General features: G+C 40.5%; 1 protein-coding gene across 4 annotated transcripts in view; it reads right to left on the reverse strand.

Annotated features, from left to right (window-relative positions):
- Positions 1-24,769, reverse strand: part of LOC139774075 (EGFR adapter protein) — a 105,935-nt gene that overhangs the window by 20,690 nt on the left and 60,476 nt on the right. For 2 of the 4 annotated variants that reach the window (XM_071709024.1, XM_071709023.1), the window contains 2 exons: positions 8,394-8,468; positions 747-893 (listed from right to left, as the gene is read on the reverse strand). In XM_071709024.1, the coding sequence (XP_071565125.1) occupies positions 747-893; positions 8,394-8,468 (222 nt within the window). Of the gene's footprint in view, positions 1-746; positions 894-8,393; positions 8,469-21,728; positions 21,906-24,769 lie in introns of those variants that run through there. The other 2 variants (XM_071709027.1, XM_071709026.1) reach the window with 2 other exon arrangements.

Consider the following 24,769-nt stretch of genomic DNA (forward strand, 5'->3'; position numbering starts at 1 on the left):
TCGTATTGATAAGGTGAAACGAAGGCGAAGTACATTGCTCGCGATTAGGCGTGAATTCGAAGACAAATCGGAGACAAATCGTATTCGAGAATATAATTTTACGAGGACTAGTGCAAATTAGTAGGGTAGACTCGTTAATTCGTGTAGAAAGGATTCTCTCGGGTTATAATTAAAACAAGATTCCGGTCTTGTAATTTCAATTTAAATTTTGTCTGTTAAACGTGCGGCTTGGCCCTAAATGTCCCGGCAGAATTGTCGAGAGCAAAAGGAGCGATCCATCAGCTTTAAACGACGAGACAGTTCCCAGTTTCCACTTGAGACGCACGCAGTTGTCCATCGGCAAGGGTCGACCTGTCACGTACAGTACCTTGGACGAAAATCCCGGCTTAGTTTCGACGATTTATATTAACCTAATTATTTAAGATACTTTGAACGTCCGCGCCAGTAAAATACTTTGAAAATACTTCGGGCGCTGTGTATTCCTGTTCGTTTCACATGCGTTTATATTAACGTATATTTTTTCGTCATCTAGATGCTTGTAATTGTTCTAATCGTTTACTACCGCTTCGTTTTTTAAGTATCTTCGGATCGGATCTATTTTTGTGGAAGCTTTATTAAACAAAAATAGACTCATTTGTGACTTTATTGATGTGTCTTTCATGTATTCCATCTTCGTTAGAGTCATATCCTGCATGCCGCAAAAGGAAGAAATATTGTATCAAAGAGAAAGTCGCATTTTTACTGACCTGTTCTGCAGACTCGGTGATAAAAGAATGACAGTACTGCTGGCTGAAGTGGGCCCTGGGCTCTCGCGCCAGAAAGCTGAATTGGGCGTGCTGCGGCTCACAAGTCGCGTAAGAGATGCGTCTTAACGCGTGCGCCATTTGCACGCACTGCAACAGAAATAAAGAAAGAACCAATCTTGAGAACCGCTCGTAAGAACTTTGATGTAAGGAGTTTTGATATATAGGCAACTACGATAGTAAATATGACTTAAGGGGGAGAGCGCACTTGAAAATAATCAAAATATTTTTTACTTTTTAAAAAGAAAGCAGATTATATCCTGCACATTTAAAGCTACATAAAGTGATTTTCAGATATGTCTAAATATATAAAACAAAAGATTGAATATTTAGTTCTCTGCCGAAATAGTTAAGAGCAGATGACCAACTAAAAATGTTTGTTTAAAATTTTTATTTGATTTATCATCTGGTATCATCCCTTACTTACTTTATTTTGAAAAAAAGAGGCTAAATCATCGCAAAAGATTGATCTAGAAAAGAAAGTTATAGATAGATTTGCCCTATAATTTCGCAATTACATCTTCTCCTTTATATACTCTTCTCTCTTTCTATATTATAAATAACGATGAAAATAATACTTTGCAAGTAATATCCGTTGTTAATAATTACTTAATAAAACTTAATATAGTTACTATAATTATTTAAAGTTTCTTAATAATTACTTAATATTTTGCTTAATAATAAATTGAAAGTTTACTTGTGATATCTGCATGGATCGTCATTTTGAATAATGCATTCAGCGCAGTGAAAAATAATTCAAATTATCTCTGACTGACAATTTTGACTGAGATATTTTCGAGAGTGACCTCGTGTTGAATGCAAACAAAAATGATTTACGAGCGTTTTATTATTGCTCTCATCCTGTTGAGTGATTTAATCGTTTAAATCAATTCCGCTGCGAAACGTTGCGTATGTGCTAAGGCCCGTGCAAGAAACTAGCGTCCTCATTAAACAGGATATCGTCATAAATATCACTTACTACATATGGCTCGTTAGCAACCGCAGCAAATATCGCGTGAGCCTAAATTGAGGGGTGTAGGATGAGATAATTAAATGGCACGAATAGGACTGTAATATCGGTAGAAAAATTACTTGGCACAAAATTAAGGTATTAGGTCTATTAAGGTATTAGCCACTTTGGCACAATTAATTAAAATAAAATTAATTACATGAATTATTACATTAATGTTTTTTCTAGCTACAATAATTAAAATCTAAAATTAAATTAATTAATGACATTTTATAAAAAAGATTTTGATAGCATTCCTCTAGTAAATATAAAAATTAAATATGTTTTACATTTATATTACAACGCTACTCTGGACCAGAATAAACAGATAGATGTTTTTATACGCGCCGAAGAAGCTCCAATTGTATATTATTGCAACTGTTGGATGATGATTCGATCGAAGTGATGAGAATTAATAAAAAGAAATAGTGCTCAATTATCGGTCACTCGAAAAACTTGCGAGGTTTTTATTGAATTTACGTTCTGGAACTTTTAATGATTTCCTAAGACTTCGTATTCGCGAGATGCTCATAAGTTTCGACACAAATTTGATCGTTTGGCTGAATCGACTTCAATTATAATTTCAGAAATACCTTCTCTAAGCTACGATATAAACCTGAAAAAATTCTTATTTTTCAGAAGTTTATAAAAAAATTTCCATCGAAATATAGAGCGTAATAAAAAAATTCTTTTATAAATCCTAATAATTTAAACGCATCGTTATAAGATACATATAGATTTTCTCCGATGGTGAGATAATATGTAAAGTAGTATGTATCATCGCCACAAACTCGCCGAATTTAAATACCGCTCCAGGACGTAAATTTTTAATGTTGTCTATAAATTAAGCAGTCAGTACAAATAAAACTCGTTCAGTGAGCAAAATCTTTGTATCGTCGTCTCTTCGAGAGAGCTTTCGCGAGATTTCGCTAATATTTCAGCCAAGAATTTTATATCCTCGGCTACGGCACACTTTGTGCACTTGATATTTTATTACCCAGTCCCGTAGAATTACATCGAGCATGTTTACAGTCCTCGCTTGCACGTTCTATTAATATTTATCTGTCCATTGTGTCGCGGCACCATGCTCTTGTGCATACTATAAACACAGTACTGATTGCAGAGTTGGTTTAGCGTGTATAAAAGCTTTTCTTTGTGCAAGAGAGGCTACGCATTTCTCTGTATTGTAGCGGCAATTTTCTCTGCGACTGACTTAATTTTGCAATTTAAATGTTAAATATAAAGTTCGTGTATTTATATTTGATAAACGATATAAAATCTTCCCTCTCACAACTCACATTCTCGCTAAAACCCGTTAGTCATTAAAATTTAAAGCTCCTCCCGTTCCCAAAGTAGCATTTTTGACATTTTGACGAGCTATTATTGCGCTCCAATCATCAACCTTAAAGAGAAACGCGATTTTATCTTTAAACCTCCAAGACAAGATACGCGCTCAAATTCGTTCTCTCGCAGAGGTAAGCATGCGAACGAGTAGAATGGTGATTGAAAAGATGATCGTACTGCACGAGCAAATTTTCCGGCAGGGATACTCCGCGATTCTATCAAGTTTCGTGCTGAATTTTTCATGGCACCTGCATTTACTCCAAGTAGCAAAGTTCTACGTGAGAAAGATATAAATGACCCGGCTCAGTAAAAAGCTGCTCCTACTTATGAGTCCAATGGAGGGGCATTACTTGGACCGGTCCTCTTATCGCTATTTGTTAAATAGCTCAAAGTGTAGAAAAATTTCTGACCAATTATTTTATTTGCGCGAGTAATAATCGCATTTATAATAAATAATAACGAAGATACCGATAACGTTGGTAATAATTGTTTTCTTTTATAAAATTATTCCTTATTATAAAATGCATGGAAATGATAATTTTTGAAGAATAATGACTATGATGTAATAATAATTGATGTAAAAAATTCAAATGTTTTGAAATTTTTCTCACGTATATCTTTAACCGATAAGCTGTTGACCTAATCAGTTTATCTCCAGCTTGTGCAGGTGCAATCTAATTTGTTAGCAGCCACACTGAGGCGCAAAGTTATCCACTCGATTTCTGCTTGGAAGTTAAAATTCAATTCGTTAAAAATTCGATTGAAGCACGTTACGCGAAGTTTCTGACTGAGCCGGTCCACTCGAAACATAGTTGCGTAGCGCAAAGTTGTTACGGGGCCGAGAATCGCCCCGTGACACGGGGAAGTGAACCAACTATCTCGAGGCAACTATGCGCGTTACCAATCGCCTTCTGCTACGACAAACGACATCCTGAAGAGGATTTCGTCGAGTTTGTCATATTCCACGGGAGGGACACTGACGTCGTTATTCACCCGCTCTCGTCTTCGCTCGCTTTTGCGCCTTTGCAACGGGATACGTCGCTGTAGCACTTGCGTCGGTTATTCGAACCCCCCTATACCCCATTGTCCCGCCCCGAGAATACCTGGAATCGGAGATTTCCAGCAAATCGCGAAATCCGATTGCAAACGTAAAAGTATCTCCTGCAACGAGAGAATCATCCCGTTGCGAACCGAAGATTTATTTATGACAAACGAGTGCATCTCAAAAGAATTTTCCGCCTTCCATTTTCAGCAATGTAAAACCATAAAAATAAAGCCCGTAAAAGACCGTTTTTTGTTATCCTATCCTAGAGAGAAACTTCGCCGGTACCCTGCCTTAATTCTTTACCACCGCGATTCTGTTTTCTTTTCGTATATAATTCTTTTAACGGCGCAGATAAGCGCGCGTTGAACCGCGGAAGTTCACCCATGTATGAATATACACGTTCATGTTTATAAATAGTAATAATGCCCGCCACAGACGGTACTAAATGTATCTTTCAGTCGTATCCGCAGCGCAGATGGGAAACCTCTAAATGTTTAAGAGTTCGATTTTGCGTTCGGCTCCAGTAAAAATTTTAAGGCAGAGTTGGGTTAAGCTCTCGGTTGCAGTAAAAAATTTTATGACTCTCAGTTTCCGGGTGCTACTCCGGCTTTCTTTCCTAAGGCTCTCCACGTGAGCAGATTCCACGTAATCGTTGCCGAAGGCAGATAAATGGATGATTTTTTTTCACGTGTATTGATCTCCTATTTTATTCACGTATTAGAAATTCTAGAAAAATAAAAGTCGCATTTTTACCGCCATCCTTCTCTCACTCTCTCTCTTCCTCTCTCTCTTTCGTATCTGGAGTTAAGTGTAAACGGAACATTCCCTTGGATCTCCGAGAGCTGAGCGATGTGTTGTTCGTTTTATGACGAATATTATGACGGAAAGATATGCCCTATGGATACTATCGGCGGCGAGGGAGGAGAGAAGGAGATATGCAAAAGAGATACGTGCTGCAGCGTGAGTGCTGTTTCATGTATGCACGAGTAAATCCGCAGGTAAAGAATAAACATATCCTGTGATCGCGGCGAATGTATATGAGTTCAAAAATTACACCGGCCCGCGCTCGTCGTTGATCTTCCGTGGCGGTACGCGTGTTTCCGCAACCAATTCATTTATTCCATCGTTTACTTTACCGAATGCAGCGTGATTTTATCCCGCGATAACAGAATTATTGGAAGAGTACAATCGTATATGAGTGAATTTTTATTTTAAACGTTTGTCGCGTTTTGAAGGTCCGCGCGCAGAAATTGCCTGAAAACAAGTGTTTACCGGGACGCTCCCCGTGCTCCTGAAATAACCGTCACGTCAGAGTCGAGCGTGTGTATGCTGGAAACTCGCGTCGTGTGATCTAAGCAAAGCGACGCCAGGGTAACCGGTTCGCTTGATGTACAAAGCGCAAGTTTGGAACGTTCAAAGCCGCCCGAATGTCGCGAAATCACGGGAGCGCACACTTCGGGGGTACACACGGGAGGGATCGTAGGTATTTTTTTAACGCTTGGCGAGGCAAAGGGTTTAATGGGGCTAAAGGAACGGAGGATTATTAGCAGCGGCCGTACCTCCTTCGCGGTGAAACATTGGAGTGGACACCGTTTCGACGAGGGTAGGTGATACGCGCGGGAGAGATGCGTATCATTGCGGAGTGCTCTTCCATGTATGCACGAGTAAATCCACAGATGGAGGGTAAACACACCCCCCTCGATCGCGACGGGGAGTACGGCGCGTTGCTCTCTCTCTCTCTCTCTCTCTCTCTCTCTCTCTCTCTCTCTCTCTCTCTCTCTCTCTCTCTCTCTCTCTCTCTCTCTCTCTCTCTCTCTCTCTCTCCCCTCCCTTTCTCTCTTGCATTCGCAAAGATTGGCACCATTCGTCATCGTGCGTTTACACAACAACCCCAACTCGATAACTACAGAATCTCTCGCGTCTGCATTTCATTGATATCTCACTCTTCCGTAATTCAATGATCACCAGGATGTCACGTCGAGAAAGGATAAAAAATGTTTTTTCGTAGACTGCTTTTTCTAGCGAATTATACACACGATCGCGCATCCATCGGAGAACTTTGCACGCGATGCACGATTTGGAATAATCGCGATTTTGTGCAACTGGAGTTCGAGCGTGAAGAGATACGCTTGACATGAATTACACGGTATGATAAACAAATTCGACAGGAAAACAAACACATCATTCAAACGGATGTTCAAATGGAATATTTTTTTAGTTAAATTTTGTTAAGCGAGCCAATATTATTTTTATCGAGTGAGGTCAATCTCATGTGAGTTATCTAAATGCGCTCGGTCGCACTTAGTTTAATTAGACTCTCTAAGTTTCTATTCCCGCCTTAATCATCTTGTGCAGTCACGTGCATTCGGCGTGATCGCGGAAAGTTTCCTCATATCTTATAGCTTGTAACACGAAAATCGGCAATTACTCCTTTGCTGAATATGGCAGTTCGAACGGGCACTAATATCGTTTTATCATAATTTTATCATAACGCGAGAACTTACGATAAACGTGCAAGAGCATTGGTACAAGCTGAGATAATTGGAAAGTTTGGCGTATCTTTTCAATGATCTTGTGAATTATGCCTGGATTCTTTTCCGTAATTGTCCGATTTCTTGCTGTAGCATTAATTTAATAACTAATAATTTAGTAATTGTAAAATGAAAATTTCTATTTTTGTACGTTTCTGTTCATAATTTATTTTTCGTGAAGCGCTTTGCGTAAAGTAATTTGAAATTTTAAATAATTTAGAGAGATTTGGATACAGAGAATGACTCAAAATACTGTGACGTAATCGACAGTGAATCGAGATTTCCTCGAGAAAGAGACTGACGTTTCGTTCCTCATCCACCACGATAAGCGTTCCACGAGAGCTTTTTTAAGAGGCGCTTACCGAAGGTCGGGGATAGAAAGTAAGGATTTTTTCAGGTAGAAAATTAAAGCGAGAGCTTAGGAGAAGCCCTCGAAATAAAACACTAATTCGAAGGATCGATATGTTCTGTACAGCTCGTGAACACGGCGGGTACGGATCGCGCGAGGGTGGTGCATGGGCGAGCCAACTTCGAAATATTACTGGCAGGGATGCGATAAGGATTACGGGCCCCCAATTAAAGTCCGGAAAATAATAAAAGACGAACAGCGGCGAGATTACTCTCGTTCCGCTCCTTCTCGCGATATGACGTTTTATATCTCATTGGATTCGGAGAAGAAATATTTATATATGTTCCTGAATTTACTTCTCGAATTAGAAAAGTTTTGCGTGGCAAAATTTTAATTTAATCGATGAAATTTTAGTTTACGATGATTTTACTGTATTTCTGCTTATTCCTCCGCGTTATAAGCTATGAGGATTAAAAGTGAGTAAAATAAATGATCGAGATGTCTTGCCTGATGACAACGGCTTTCTCCCTTTTCGTATCTTGGTCTCCATTTAATTTTTTTATTATCTTTTTCGATCATTTATTATTCTCATCGTACGAATATTTCAGGACCACAGCGAAAGTCGTTCATTCGAAAGGGCATAGAGCTGTCTTTGGCATTGAAAGATTGACGTCACAAGGTCGGTTTGAAAGGGAGGTCTTACAAAGTATCACAAGGATTATCGAACTCGGCGTTCAAGAACGCGGAAAATTAGGCTTTCGCAACGCGACTCAACTTCCGTCCTGCCATCCCGTGAAAGCTCAACCCTCCGGTATTATCTCCTCGTCGCTCGCTCTTTTAACGAGGACCTTTACGAGAACTCGTTTATGTTTCTGAACCGTCGACATGCGACGTAAACGTATACAAGCAATTCTCCTTTCAGCTTCTCAATCGTGAATTATAGCGCGTTCCCTTCGTAACGACATTATATATTTCCGCTAAAGATCGTAACAAAGATATGTAAAACTAAACACTGTTTGAAAGTAGCAGTAGAATTAACAACGATAAAACACACTGCGGTTGTTTTACATATATTTTTTCTATTCCAGTATCCTAGAAGATAACGCGACGCAGTGGGATGTAGTCGTGCTTGCTGCAAAAAAAAAGAGAGGCGAACTTTTCGCGCGGAACTCCAGGGGATGAAGCTCTCTGTCTTGGAAGATGCCGCAGGCGCAGCGGCAAGACGGTTTCTCCATAACAACGTCCGCGTACAAACGCGAGGTATCCTTTTTCCACGTGAGTAAAAGACTGTGTGTGCATCTCTAGTACTCACTTTTCCATCTGGACTGCATACTTTAATCCCCGCGAGCGAGACTATCAGGAGAACGGGCGTGAATCGATCGCTGTACTGAAACAAACAGATCAGAAGTCATGTAGCGGCTGAATTAAATTTTCACGAATACAATAATATCCATATATATACGTTTGTTTCATTAAAATACAAGTCCGACGTTAATAAAGCTTGCATTTAGGATTTATATATAGGATGCACTCAGCTTTCGAATCTAGCACATACATAGTGTATATTCAGAATATACATAGAATTTTATGTAATAAAAATATCCTTGGAATTAAATAAAAATGAGATTTTCCTTACATTTTGGCTGTAGCTTACTTTAATAGCTTCAAAGATACTCATATCTCAACATTTTTATTTTATAATAAATTATGCAAAATTTTCATCGTGCGCAATATCGTGATAGGCGATAAACGCATTCACCGAACGGAAAGCAGTCGAGCAAGAGTGCGATAATACGTTTACAATTTCGGTCCATGTATTTAGAAGGGGCCAGTATCCACTTCATCCGAGTTCTCTCTATTGGAAAGATCGAGCCTCCTGCAACTTTGAAGCGGTCGTCCAATTTCGAAATTGAAAAGTTGGCAAGCTACGCGGTATAATTCAGAGAGCGGACTCCACGCAAGAGTGTTTCTCGTCGGAGTCGCGGTTCATTGTCTTGAAAAGCCAAGGCTGATGTTGCTGGAGCCACAAAAGGGGATCTCCGGTATAATTACGGTAACGCACAGGGCGTTGTTCGATAAAGGACGCTGGCACAATCTTTATCTCTTTCCCTCTACGGAACAAATCGTAGATATGGTCTTATGATTTTTATAATTGCACACGGTACATTATAAAAGTCACATTTAGAAAAATGCCTTAAAGTCATACCAAACTCTCGAGCTACCGTGATTATAAATTAACAATACGGAAGAGACGTATAACGTCTTCGACTCCGACATTAACATTTTCAACGTCGGCGGTACTCTTGTTTGCGAATGCTCCTAACAAGGCATCTCAATACGATAACTTTAAGGAAGCAAACGACGGCGAGGGCGTAATTTAATGTAATGTACTTCGTGTAGCTTCAAGCAGTCTAAGAGCCCTCGCTTCTCAAGGGACGACAATAATTATGTCTCCTTATTATCAGGATGTCCTACAATACGAAAAGCTTTCCCCGCTTTCCCGTCAACTGGTTTTTTTTCATGTCTTTCTGTTTATAACTGGGTTTTCTTTAGCTCAGCTGAATAACAGATATTCAGAATTTAATATGCTACTCTTCGCGCTATCTTTTTTTCTTTTTAACGTGTTTACCTAAGCAGCACATTCTATCCGCTATAATATTTATATTCCCTTTGTTATTTTAGGTAATTATATAATTAAACATAAATAGGAGAGTAGACAGTGTTTATTATTGATATAATAATTTCTGATAAAATTGCAAAACTTCTAAAACAATTTTTAATTTCATATTTTTTAGTCTCTTAAATTCTACATATTAAGAAAAAAGCTGGACGGGATAATTTATCGGAAATTGAAATTTGACAAGTAGAATATTCGCATGTCAAACAGTAATAGCGTGGCGTTCTGCGAGGCGTATAAAAAGCGGTCGATTCGTTCGAAACAGCTGCTCGGGCGACTTGCTTATACGTTCGTCTTCCGATTCGATACCCATCAGGAGACTACAGATGTAGCATTCATGGTACATGGCGGTTTTTCTCTTTATTACATTTTTTTCTTCTTTCGCCTCTCGTCACCGCTGCTGCTGTCATCATCAAGGAATAACCGAAGCGGCGTCACGACGAGACGAATACGAAACGTCACAGCTCTCCTCGTCGTCAGAGGCATATCCTCTTATTTCTTTCGCACGACAAGATGCATTGTAATAAGATGTCGGAGAACGTGAAAAGTGCGCGTATACATATATCAGACACATGATATGTTCACTAGACTGTTATGGTGGTCGTAGCATTGATTTGTAAAAATTAAACGGAAAAGATTCTCGTGCTTCAACTGGAAAAATATCTTGATTTAAAAAGAAGCGTTCCAAGTAAACTTCCGAGGAAGGCATTCAACTGCAATATGTAATATCTCTCTCGATTTTCAGGAACGCCAATGACGAGGAATACCAACTCCTTTAAATGGGAATCTTTTTTTCTCTCAAGGCAATTCAAGATATCTTTTCAAGACAAGCTGGATAATTGCCATATCGCGAATGCCTCCTTTCGTGCCTCGTGTCTGCGTGGATGCGGACGATATTCGCCGGGGTTGACATCGCCGTCATTACCGGCCCGACTGAAACGGAGGAAACGATATCCGGCGAAAGTGAGTAAGGTGCACCGCGCGAACTTACGGTTTGTTTAAGGAAACTGCCAAACGCGGTTACAAATACGCGGAAAAGGCGTGGTGGAAGGCTCGTCGAGACCGACCTTCGGTCCGCCGAGAACCCGAATCCCAACCCTCGTCGCCCATACATCCGCCGACACGGCGGGCGCGGCGGTTGCATCGAATGGCTTCGACCGACACGTCGCATGCGAAATTTATTCATCGGCTAAAGAACGGCGCGCTGCTCAAAGCTTTCAGGCGTCTTTTAGACGTCTATCTTTAAGCCGGCCTAAGTAATCGTCTTTCAGACAACGATGCTTTTTGGACGTCGTTGTGCCGTTTGAATTTTGATTTCAATTCGTCAGGGGATAACGGCGGACAATAATGATTAGCGTGTGAGACAACAGGCGTTTTCTAACTATAATGTCTCCCAATAATCTTTATTATCCGTTAGAATTGCTTCATTCCCTACCGTGTCGCTTCCCTTTCTCTTTGATTCTCATCCGTTGCGCGTTTATCCCTAAAGCAATCGAATTACGCCCGACGTAAGGATGTTATTTAATTATCAACGTCGCTCCCGGACGTGGAAAGCAATTTGCAGGCCGCTGCTCGATTATCTTTATCACGGCTTGCTATCGGCGTGCTAATTACGCTTTAGCGACGCAGACACATGATGATGACGGCAAAAACGACGACAAGATATTACGGCGACACTCTGGTCCCACGATATTAACGCGAAAAAAAATATTGAATCGCTCCTGACGAGGTGAGATCAAAAAAAGGAAGGAAGAAAGAGGGAAAACCGGAATAAATAGTTACTACACAGAGTTGTGCGACAAGATAACGTGCCCACGTCGCGTCGGTACAAAATGCCCGTAGAAATAACCGGGAATATCGTAATCGTTATGTAAGATGGCTTGCAGCGTGGTTGATACAAAATTTTCTTCTCGCGAGAGATAGTGGCTAACAAGATTGTAAACAGAAAATCCGTCTAAACAAAGTAGATGGCGGCAAGGAATAACGAGGAAGACGTCAGGAGAGCGCGTCGACTCGGCACGTTTCTCGAGCGCATTATTAAGGGAATCGGTCCCCGTCTGAGTATTTCCGCGCGACAGAAGCCCTCCCTCTTCGCCCTTCAGCCGTCGCGCGTTTATCTCCTCGTCTCGTCCCGCGCGTTCCTGATTGTCCAGAAAGGGTACGGTCCCATTCTCCCGCTGACGCAATCTTCGATCTCTCTGTGACGTATCCCGAAGGCGGTATCCCGATACGATATGTCTCGGGCATAGCGACGTCTTCCGGAAATGACAGGCGTTCTTACTTTCTTCATTCGTTGAGTTCATCGGAAGATTATATAAAATACGTAATTAGATTTTGCGGATTTATGGATTGATAGCACAATTGCAAATCTAATCATGTATCTTCATATAGAGATTCTTCTCGTATTTTTGTTCTATTTGCATTAAATCATATTAAATTATATATACGATTTATATTATATTATATCATATCATATTATATCATATTACATCATATCATATCATATTAAATTACATTATATTACATTATATTACATTATATATTTAGTAGTAAAGTTATTTAGCAATATTTATATATTTAGCAGTATTTCGCGGGAACTCTGGCGTTATTGATCGCCAAGAACCAATCGATCGCCGTCCGTCGAAGCCAAGCGAGTCAGAAGATTTCGATATGACTTCAAAGTAATCGTGGCAGGAGCGATAGGGGAGAGTGGTTCTTTAGAAAAGGTGCGTGAGGGCTTTTTTTAGCGGATCACCCAGTTCCAATCGATCGTCAATGTAATCTGTTTGGGCCTTGGGGTGTGAGCGGCACTGATATCACTCTGTTTCCGGGAAACAAAATGTGCATCCGCGCGAGGTGGATCTTGCGGTCTAGCTTACGCAAATTCGCCCGTTCGAACCATCGACAAAGACGCTCGCCCCGGCTGCAAAACATCAATCATCCGCCCTGTCATTGAAAATTGAATTCCAGACTTTCGGTAATTCGCCAAATTGGTCTTGCCTCCTCAGATAAAATTTCACGCGCGCGGAGATATTACGCGGCGTCAATTCTCGTAAAGTTTCGATCATAATACTGATCGATAATGTATTATAGTGCACCTATAGTACGTTTCGATATGCACGTGGCAATATTCCGTATGCGTAAGTGCTTTTGTCGAGAAAAAAGATCTAAATGTCTTCTATGCCACATTCGGGTATAATCTGAGATCGATATTGATAGGCGCGAAGAAACCTAAGCAACATAACACACGTCACAATTTTTTTCCACTCCGCCGCGACGCGATGGCTGTTCCACGAGAGATCGAAAGGAAGAGTGGCCTCTCGGGACTGAGGCTCTTCATCGAATGGTAGAGCAATTGACATAATGAATGCAATTTCATTCATAGCAACACGAAGGACGAGGAGCGTTGTTGCCGGTCGCGAACGACTAACAGCTTGAGGTGGGGCGGAGGGAGTCGTCGCACAAGAGGAAGGAAAATGAAGGCACGAAGCCGGAGAAAAGAAAACATAAAAAAGAGCAAAACGACCCCCGGCCGCCGGTCGATTGCATTCGCATTATCGAAACGTCGCGTTGATGTTATTATTTACGACGTCGTTAACTCAGACGCGAGGCTTCACATCGCGTGTGTGTACGCGCGTATATTAATCCCTCTCTTCCATTAATCTTTATCCCGCGCGCGATGGCGTCCTCATAAATATGGATTACGGAAATGCGTATCTCTCTATAGTCGCGATCCGTTGTCCTCGAGGAGAAATAATCGGTTTCGTTTCCTCGGGAATAATCCCGACGTTGATTCCGATTGTCGTAGCCGTTCGATACGAGTGGCTTACAATGGCGACTCCGATGAGCACCGTTGTGTTTTCCCATGAGTTTGCCTGGTTCGCCATTCGCCATTCGCCATTCGGCAGTCTGCCGCCAGGAGAGGTACCGAACGGGTAACCGTGATATTTGGAGAAAGCTTCGGGGTTCAAGGAGCTTTTGAAGGGCTGACCAGTACTCTCCAGTGCCAGAGAGGGTACGACGAATTCTCCCCCTCCCCCCCCATTTGCAATGCAGGAACTGGAGTCGAGAGCTGGTCTAATATGCTTTAACTCTTCGCGGACGGAACGAGGAGACGACCGGCGGCGAATGCGATGAGGAGGAATGGGTGGCAACGGCTGACGGGGACGATTGGGGATAGAGGAGAAACGCGTGGACGAGGATGGAAGGCACAAATATTCATAATAGGAAGCCGAAGAAATAAGCTGACCCTGCAAACAGCCACTCATTGCCATTGACGGATATTCCGTGCTCGTTAGAAAAGACAGAGAGACAGGCCGCAGACGCGAGGGCAGGGGGATGACATTGAAGGGAATACGGTTTTTATCTCATCCCTCCACTTTCTCTTCCTTTCATTGAATCGGTCCCGAGTCGGTCCAAGGATACATTGAGTTTCTCTTCACGGGCGAATTTCCGGGGAAACAATACTGAACCGTTTACAGTCAATTAACAGACGAGAGCGAAGGTTCGCTTTTAATATGCCTTGCGCTTCACAGAAGCTTCGGAAATTCCACAAGAGTGGATAAAAAGGATGAACTGACGTCTTGAGAAGACGTCGCCACAGTAACGACCATTTGAAGCTTTTCTCGAATCTTTAATTTGAAACGCTTGCAAAGGCTCAGAAAACGGTTATAATCACATTTAAATCCAAAAGATAAAGCATTTTGCTCTTTTCTGAGAGTGAGATGTTTTTTCTCTTTCGAAAGAATATAATATGATAATAAGAGTTAATACTGTAAAGCGGAGAAAATGTTTTTCAATACACGCAGCTTTACCACGAATAATTTTCTACCGAACTTATTTGCTTAATTATTTAATGAACGATGACACGAAAAGTATACCTTTGCTATCTATTTGCTATGACAGTAGATTCTTAGTAGCATAGATTTTTCAATTGTGTTATTCTATTTAAAATAGCGAAGCAAGTGCTTATACAAGAAATTCAAAGAAATAAATTATTAGTTAGAAAATACCATTAACCCCCACCAAGTGCCGTATCTGATATTTACTTGCGAACCCTTCGTGTGTATGGTAATGCGGTGACTATTAAAACTTGATAAAGACTAGTTATACCGCATTACATACCTACCGGGGACGGGGAAACAGCAAAAGGAATTCCCTCGGAAACGGGTTGAACACACGTCCTTTGATTTATGATCCATTCGAGCCGAAGCACAATGATGAAAGATATGCTCCTTGCGGCAATTTGTCAGTGAATACGAAATCCGGGTAAACTACAACATATTCTTCTTTCATATGTGATCTACTTTTATGCGCCTTCGTATAAAGTACGGGCATGCTTTCTCAGCTGTCTCATCCAGGCGCGATTCGTCCATTCGCTTGGCCGCGTCCGGCTCTATTCTGTCTAAGCATCTCGTCGACGTATACATAAGTCAATTAATTCGAGTCGAGTAATAATCTCAATTGAATAAAAATCCAAAGATTTAACACTGTGTGAGTACATATCTTCAACTGTGAAGTACATATCTAATTTCCAGTATTCTTAAGCCCGTTACAATGATATTTAATGTAGCTTATTCGAACAACGCTCAGCTATTCATAACATGAACACATATCGCGGACGAAATCATCTTAACATGTTTTATAGACGCAATCAGTAATACTGTCCCGTTAACATCTCTCAGCTTATTGGGGCTTGATTATCTTCGTGGAAACTTCGTCGCGCGGAGTGACGGCCGCGCCCGTAGATTTATGATCCCTTTTATCGAAGTACAATGATGGAGCATTCGCTCTCGACGACGATTCGCCGCGTAATTCGAACTCCACGGAGGCCAGAAAATAACTCACCTCACCTACTCGCCGATCCACCTATCCCCCTTTTTTTCCGCTCTTGTGCTTGTTACAAGACACTCCCTCGTTTCTAGAATGGACGGCGATCCGCCGGCGTGGCACGCGTTATTTGTCACCCGCAGACAATGTAAAAATCCCAGAAGCTCGCGCGTCTTTTTTCCAGGTGGAATTTCGTCAAGCAAGCTTGATTTATGGACCCGCGCGAGCCCACCAAGTGACCATAAAGCACTCGATGTCCCGGTTATACAGCAATGGAAGAGATTCAACGTGATAAACGACGATGATCGAAAGCCATTAACGTTTTCGTCCCTTCCGATTTATACCGGAAGAAATAAATGCTTTGTCGAGAAAACAACAATACTTAAAAATAACTTATTTATCTTATAATTTACCTCTCTTTTAAAGCATTCAATTAATTTTATACAATCAATTTAATAAATAATACGCATTGTGCGGTATAGAAAACTTTATTTACGTCCTTTTATCCAACGCTGCATATTTGTATATTTATACCCAATGACTCGGAAAGAACAACAACGGCCAATTGAACAACATTAATTGATCAGTTTGCAATAAACAGCGAGTTTATTAATGTATCCATAAATCACGATCTGAATCAGAATTCTCGCTTGATTACTCTGTTGACTAAGTAGAGCATTATAGGATCCGTATATCTTCGATAATCTGCAGGATGTTCTCCATTTAGCCGACACAAATGCTCCCTTGGGCCACTCTATTTCGCGATCTTGTCCCTTTGGAACTTCGTCTAATAACGTGAGACCATCTCGTGATTCATAGTTCATTGGTCCAGGAATCAAATATTTGAAGAAACCCGCCGTGGCGTGTGATCGAGATAAATACGTTTTTATAAAAAAATACGGTTTTATAAAAAAAAAAACACCTTTTTAGCATCTAATGCGAAATTTTATTTTAAAATCTGTCCACAGCAAGATCCATCTTTTCCTAATTGTGTTTTGTAGAATTTTTTAATATTTTAATGATATTGTTATTTGCTTACCCACAAAAGTTAAAATTCGATTCCAATCCTTATGTATTTAGCAACAATCAAGGCTTCTCCTTATCTCATTCTTTCTTTAACAAGATTAGAAAAAACTACTCTATATCGGTCAGAAAGCAAGATTAAATTAACTGCTATAGGAAGAACAAGCTTTATCTCGTTTACGAGTCTCCCCTCGGCCACTGCCGTCTACAAATCGACGATTGCGTGTTCCACGTTTTTCTGGAAACCCTCGTGTATTAAATCGAGTCGTGGTGTTAATCAAGAACAGAAACTTTTTACGAGGGTTACATCGACGAACGGTGATGGACAAGGGGAACGAACGGCACGAGGATCCAGCATGACGGTCGATCTCCATGCGTAGAAGGCGAACTGACTGTGCCGGGGTATGGCGAATGATAAAACGGAGAGGGATGATCAAGTGAGTGATCGACTCGAATGGAGGACAGAGGGTGGCCGATATCTCCTTCCGTTGCCCGCGGCCAGATTAGATTGGCCTACCCTTCGCCTTCGTCGTCGTCGTCGTCGTCGTCGTCGTCATCGTTGTCGTTGCCGTAGTCGTCGGCGGAGATAGTTTCGTTCCCGGCATCTCCTCCCTTTTTCTTGTCGTGCTCCAATGGAGCCTTTTCGAAGATTACACCTGTGGCTCGTACTACGGCATGGGGTATCAACCGACGCGGAAAGCGCAGGGCGAGCGTGTTCCAAGGGGTTCGATTTTAATTTTCCTTTATCTTCCTTACACGTCACGATCTTAATACAAATCCGACAAAGATCTCAAGAAAGAAAGCGGTAAGATGCGGGGAGAACGGAAGCTATTCTTCTCTCGCGAGTCAATGACAAAATTGGAAGCGGTAAGCTCGATTGGACATCGCTGGCAATACGGCATCGTCTGTCATTCATAAGAATTTTTTGCGCCAACGTGATTCTATATATTTATAATCCCGATGGGTCCGTCAGATTGTCATCGCAGTCTGTTAATTTGCATTAATGCGTTCCGTCAATCAATGCGCCGTTTTCATCAACTTGTCATTCTCGGCTGCCGCGTCGCCCTACTTGTTCGATGGAAACGTCGATTGGAACTTTAATTAGTACGCGCGTAAGTTTATACGCATTAGAAAATTTAGCGTTCATATGTAATTTCTAACGAATCAATAATAGAGTACAAAAATTATTTACGTAATTTGTGCCTCAGGCTTCACGCAATGGATATCGAGATTTAGGCATAAGCTAAAAACCTTAATTTCAATCAGACTCGGAATTGCGGAACGTCCTATATACGTTACGCGTAGTCGATTTTGATTGGTAAACGCGCGCATTGTTGAGTTAATGAAATGTTTTGTTCTAAATACGGTGCGTTTGTATAATGAAATCGCTCTGTAGCAAAGCGCGTCCAACTCGTGACGTAAACCGACGGCTTTCGTGATCCTCGCGCGTGGAATAGCGAACCTATATAAGCTGTGACTGTTTATCGAAACGTCACGTACAGACGACCTATCAAAACCAGAAGCGCGTTGCTTAAGCTCGCTCTCTCTTCTTCCTGTTTCATAATACTTTTACGTTCGGCTTCGGAAACATATATTAAACACACGCGTATATTTACCCGAGATATTTTTGGCGGATGCTCCGAAAATCGCAGAGAGCAATCAACTCCGACTATCGCGAATCGGATTTAACCCGCACACAAAATTGCAAATGTAGAATGTAAAAATTTCCTTTATATTAATCGTGCGATAAATAATATTCTGCTACTTCTCGCATTGTTTCAATTTTTTGGAAACTTTTTCTGCAGAAGTTGACTTTATCTTTTCCTAAGGGGTGCGATATGGTTAACCGTGATTGCAAAACTGAGCCCGATCACTGCCGAAGGTTCGAAGTGCGTTGTTTGTTGTTTCGACAAAGCGGTCTTGTCGCTGGTGTTTTTTTTAAACTATGATGCGATATAGTTGTTTCACAGGCGAATGGTTACGAAACCAATCAATGCAATCCGTTCAAATGGAAGGGCAAATGCACAAAGGGCAGAGTGTCCGGAAAAAATTTCGCAATCCTCGAAAAAGACGATGTCAAATTGACAGTTGTACCCGCAATTTTTCCCGGAACGCTTGTAACGCGATGTAACATAATACGTTATTATATCGCAACTATATTCTTTATCTTCATGACAAAATCATTCGTTTTAATTAGACGAAATACTCATAACTAGAAAACAATACGCTATTGTAAAAGCAAATACATTATTGATCTCTTATTGATTAAATCGCGTACAATTTTTAAATTTAGTTTCTAAATTGCTTTTTAGTAGCTCTTCTGTGTCGTTTAAGTTACATATAAATTTCTCTTGACGATGCTGAAAATTTTGACGGTTTACTAATTAATTGAACGAGCGCTGCGTAGCTTCTGTAAGAAGACTTACGACCGCACAATATTCCTTGGCATATATTAGATAAGGAAGCGCAGTTTTAAAGGTGGAGTTTCCTCGCAAACTTCTTCTCCGCGAAATTAATCCTTAGATGATGTACATATATTTACTAATTTCGGAAATGCACTCAGATATCATTCCAAATGATACAGCGCAAAGAGATAACATACATACCGCACATAGTATTAAAACGCATGCAGTATTAAAACTTTGCACGGTAAAACTTCACTCAGATCTGTGTTTAATTATTTTAATAGAATGGACCAACTTTACTGTTTTCAGTCTCGCAACAGGCTAAAAGAAATTTATTTAAATATTCGCACGTGTTTGCCAGTAAGATAATCCAATGTTAAATAGCTAATTTAACTAATTGTTAAAAGCGTCATCAATTATAAGTATAGCTCGGACAATTCTACCGCACGACTCGTTTTATATCGGCAAAATTAAATTAATATAATCTTACGCGTTACGACTGAATTTCGTTTTCAGGAAATAAAATGAATTTTGTATAATTTTATAACAACGTAAAATTTCACGATTGCCAATATCACGTAAAGTTCATTAACCAAAATTACCCCGGCGCTCGAAAATAATTGTAAAAAATAATATCGTCGCAAATAAGTCAACTGATTAATCACAATTACGCATAAATGTAAATCACTATTTTTTATAAAAGATAAATAAAATTAATGTACAACATACAAAATATAATGTACAACGTCCAGAACACATTTAATTATACTACTGCGTATAAAACAATGCACTATATGGAACTCTGTGGTTAAAAAAATACTGATATTAAATTTCCGTAATTTATATTAAACTTTGAATTTAATTTATTCAACAAAACCTTTACTGAATTGGTTTTGCGGCAGGTTAATTCGCTCTAGTATAATACCGTCTGTATATTTTCGCGATAATATCGCATTTACGCATGAAAAATTGGAATGTAAACTCCGATTACGAACCGGTAACGAATCTCGATTTATTTTATTTCCGACTATTCTGACGTTTATCTACGTTTAATGTATGTACAATCGAATGCGTTTAATGGCGTCCGGCGCATCCGCATTCACGAGGATATTTCGCGACATTTCGATTTTTTTCGGCCATTGCGAAGGTGATATTAATAAACCATGCAAATATCAGAACACAAATATAATTTTTAGAGAGTATTACGGAGAAATTTGACAATATTGCAGAGAAATCTGACCGATGAATTTGAGCGCGCCGAAACATTAACTCTGCCGTAAAGCTCATACGCATGTAAAGATCATACACGTACGAACACTACGAACCATTGATGTCAATGGGATATTTGTGAAAAGTGAATTAATTTTCACCAGATACACTACATTCCGCGCTCGCTTTTGCGAGAGAACAGACGACTGTCATACTAACGAATCGCGAAACGATCGCGCGGTCGGCGCGCCCGGCAGTGTTCGTGCGAGTCTTTCATTTTTAATTGGGTTACTCAAACTAATTAATTCTCGGGCGGGAGCGAGAGAGCGGAGAGCGGCTCTCATTAACAGAGACGACGCGACACAGGGAAATTAACAGTGGAAAAAGTTATTGACGGACGGCAGCACGTCGGTAATTTATAATATGCGTAAATGGACGGCGCGCGCGAAATACTTTCCCTGTCTCTCTTTCTCTTTCGCTTTTACCGCGATACTTTTTTTTTCACTTTTTTCAAGCTCCGCTCGTGGATGCCGATTGATTAGTTTCGTTCCCAGTTCTCACGCACGGACACATTCCTCTCTTTCGTATGCGTGGCGTTCTAATGACAGTCGCTATTTGTTCACAGTCTCCACAGATTAGAGTCAGACGTTTTAATTATGCACCGAAGCACGACACCGTTTGCCTCGACAGCGGTTGCGGTAGCGATCGCGTTTCATATCGCGAATTATAGCGATCTTTCTTTCAGGATGGATATCAAAACTCTTTTCACATCGTAAATCGTTTGTCGCTTCTCTTCTAAGTATCTCTTCTTGTTCCGGATATTATATTGCAAAACGGATAGAAATTTTTATCAAAAAGAAGCATTTATTAATCAAATTTATTAATTCGTAAACAACGTTTGCAACAAACGTTTCTCTCGTCTCGAGATATTGCATTACAGGCATTCTGTATGCAAGATAATAACTACGTAAACACACGCACAAGGGAAAAATTTCACTTTAATGTAAATTTATATATAAAGGAAAACAAGGGACATATGAAAGAGCGTCGTGAAGTCATTATTATGGATCTTGAAGAGACAAAGTCGTGTAACAAAGGAAGGTTAATTAGAGTTGCTGTGAACGGAGTAGCGCGGAGAATAAATTCAGAGTAGCGAAATAATTGGAGTGTTTTAATATCCTTTATGCAATCCGAATCATTTTATCGATCACGCAGTACAAAATAACAATAAAAACGTTTTCAAAAAGTAGAACAAAAAAGAATTAAAATACGAAACATTTTACAGCGATTTAAATCAATTTTTTTTATAGACATACAGCTCTTTTGCTGATGTATCGAGGAAAATAAGATAGAGATATAGAATAAATCGCAAATTAATTGGACGAATGTTATCGGGGTCGCGTCGATTGTTTCCGAGAAATTTAAAACGGTACTTATCGACTTACGATTTTGGCATACATATCGAAATTGTACAACGCACAGTCAAAATGGAAACGTTTCTTACCTCTTCGATTTTTCGGAGTATTACGACACGATCGATAATAAATACAGCCGATCGATTACGAATCACGACGAGAACAGCACCGTTGAGGGAGTTGACTATATACCTCACTCTTATCAAGGAAGAGCGATCGCGAAACGCGTGAAATCAGGCTGCTCTGGAACGTGATACGCGTTTGGCTTGTCGGACGCGACTGACACAGCACCGTGTTGCGCCACGTGGGCTCCAACCACCCCTTGAAAAGCTTTACGAGCGCAGAGGGGGTAGAGGATCATGCGCGGTGCTCGGCTCCGTCTGCTTCGAATCAATCTCTTCTACTATATTTTGCTTCGTTCACTTTGTCTTGCTAATCGTGTAATTAGCAATATTTCGTTACCCCATCATCGATTTGAAACTGCCTTCTAATATGTCTCCCCTAATTTGATGTATAATCTTTATAAACGCGCGAGAGACGATAAAAAATAAATCTTAAAAGATGCGAATACATGGAGATCGCCATCGAAATGAAAAAGGGCGCAAGCTCAGAGAGGAGTATTGAAAATGATTTTTGAGAAAGACTCGCTCGAACCGTTACAATATCGAGTTTCTCGATGTAATTCAGACTGCAACGGCTTCTTGTCCGATCGTTGGGGGAAGACATAAACATAGCCATTATCCTAATTAGTACTTCGTAAACCCAAGTGGCCAATAACTGTCTGGTGGCCAATAACTACGACCCTATTACATTTACCTTATATACGAGCAGCCAAATAGTTCCAATATCCCAAGAACTCGCTACTATTATAATATATTTGTATTTTGCACGATTATACGGAACATTCAGGAATAGTAGAAATGCAGCGTATAGTTGTATAGTGTATACATACAATTTGAATTATTCCTAAAAAAAAATCACGATAAGCGATCACGCTTCTCATAATTTTCTCGTTGAGAAAAAATGGGTTGCAAACTTCAGACAAACGCTAGGCATGACGTTGTCGAACTATATCGATTATAATCTGTGCGAGGTGAAACAATAACGTGAGCGTAGCTGAATTACGTGGCGCGTTCCGGAGATTAATCGTTCCGCTTGTCAGTCTCGACGCGTCAAAACGTACGTCTCTCATAAACCCGGAAACCCGCGTACGCGCATATTACAACGGTGCTCGCTCCGAGAGTCTTGGTCTCCGACAATCTCCCCCCGTTACTTCCTTCTCAGCCTTTTGCCTGGTCCCGACGTTTGCAGCAGCATGCCGAGCCCGTAAACTCATCCCACGTCTCACCCGTCCGGAGAACAGGGGTGGATGGCGGCGCGATGTTTACATTTCAATTATCCAACGTTTCACTCTGCGCCATTATTAGTATTTGCATCATTTAGCAGGCGCAGGAACGTGCCTCAGCACCGACTCGAGCGCTTCGTCTGGTTTCAGAATAGTTAGAGGGAGGTGAATTCGCGGGCGCGCGTCAAGGATACGAATCGGTTGGTTATCCAACGATCCGCGCGAACAATTACCCGAGCGTGAAAGTGGAACTTGCGCTGAATTTGAATCAGTTATTTACAATCGACACGTTCGAGTGTAAAACAGCGGCGGCCGACAGAATCGTCGCCGGATAAATTTCCCGTACTTTGCGATTTTGCGCTTTATATTTGATATCATTACGACGATCGAAGTAGACGACCGTTTTGGACAATGATCAGAATCAATTTTTCGTGTTAAGACCACTGACTATTGTAACCGCGACAATACGAGAAAGTAAAACGCGAGATCGTCCAATATCCCACTGGGAAAACTAAGGCTTAAGTTCTGTGAACGACCGGAAGAATCTGTAATGGTGGAGGAAAGAATGGTTAGTCTGAGAAACTCCAGGGAATATCGGTAAGATAAAAGACACGTTGTTCCCTCTTGTTCTATCGGCGGAAATGGGGATCCTCGAAAACTGCCGTTAGCCGTTCTATCAGCGAACTTTACGACGACATCAATGAGGCCACTATTCTGATATTGACCAGCTCTTTATCTCTCATTTCTATTGGCCCACCGTCGAAATAAAACGTTGTCCAGCGTGTCGACGATTGCTTTAATCTCCCCAGCTTAAACGAATAACGGATGCGTGATAATATCTATTTCATCAAGTTGCTAAATTTGATCAGTCGATATCGCAAGGTACCACATCTTTGCTAATTTTCTGTATCAACTGTATGCTTGTCTTATTTTTATATTTTACGTTTAATAATAAATATGCGTGTCACAAAAAATTTGTTGTAAAGAACTAGGTTCTAAAGATAGTATTTGGTAGTACAGTTTGGGAAGAATTTGACTGAAATTGTCGGCCTCGCTGTCGTGATCCTCGGCGGTGACGCGACGCAATGACTTCACAAGGATGCAACATTGAATCGCTGTATCATCGACCGCCGCCGTCCCTGAAATTTGAATGGGCAAACTTGTCTCCCTCCGTCGCAGTTCTAGTTAGACATCTTCCTCCGCAGCCACCCGTCTCTACTCGGAGTTCGTGAATATCTGATCATCGAAGAGACGAATCGTCCGCACGGCCATTCAGTAACTGCACTTTACGCGGTCTGGGGTCTGATAAAGCGGCAGTGCGGGCCAAAAGGAACATACGGGGAGGACATGTTTACCAACGCTATCTCTACACAATACAAGAATGAATCTTCCTGCTATTTCGTGATATGAACTGTAATTGCGACTGGAATTGCAACAGCAAGGTCGACTACGTCATTTTTTTCATATAATTTCATGCAATATTTTTTGCAACAAAGATGTAAAATGTTGCTAGTATATAATATAGCGGAATTTACATTAATTTTAATATAATTTTCCATCATAAATTTTTGTATTAAACTCGATTAAACTTTAACTATAAAACGATCCCATTGTTTTCCACGAATAATTATTAATATGTATGCGTATGTGTAAAAAAAGAAATAAATAAATAACGAAAACATTCTATGCAAATTGGCTTTTAATATAATTCTTGTTGTATAATTTTGTTAATTTAATAACACGATGTTCTATTTAAAAAAATGCTATTTCTCGATCAAATCAGTA

This window comes from Temnothorax nylanderi, unplaced genomic scaffold (assembly GCF_030848795.1).
Source record: "Temnothorax nylanderi isolate EJ_2023f unplaced genomic scaffold, tnyl_v1.0 TNYL_tig0073_pilon, whole genome shotgun sequence".
NCBI lineage: Eukaryota > Metazoa > Arthropoda > Insecta > Hymenoptera > Formicidae > Temnothorax > Temnothorax nylanderi.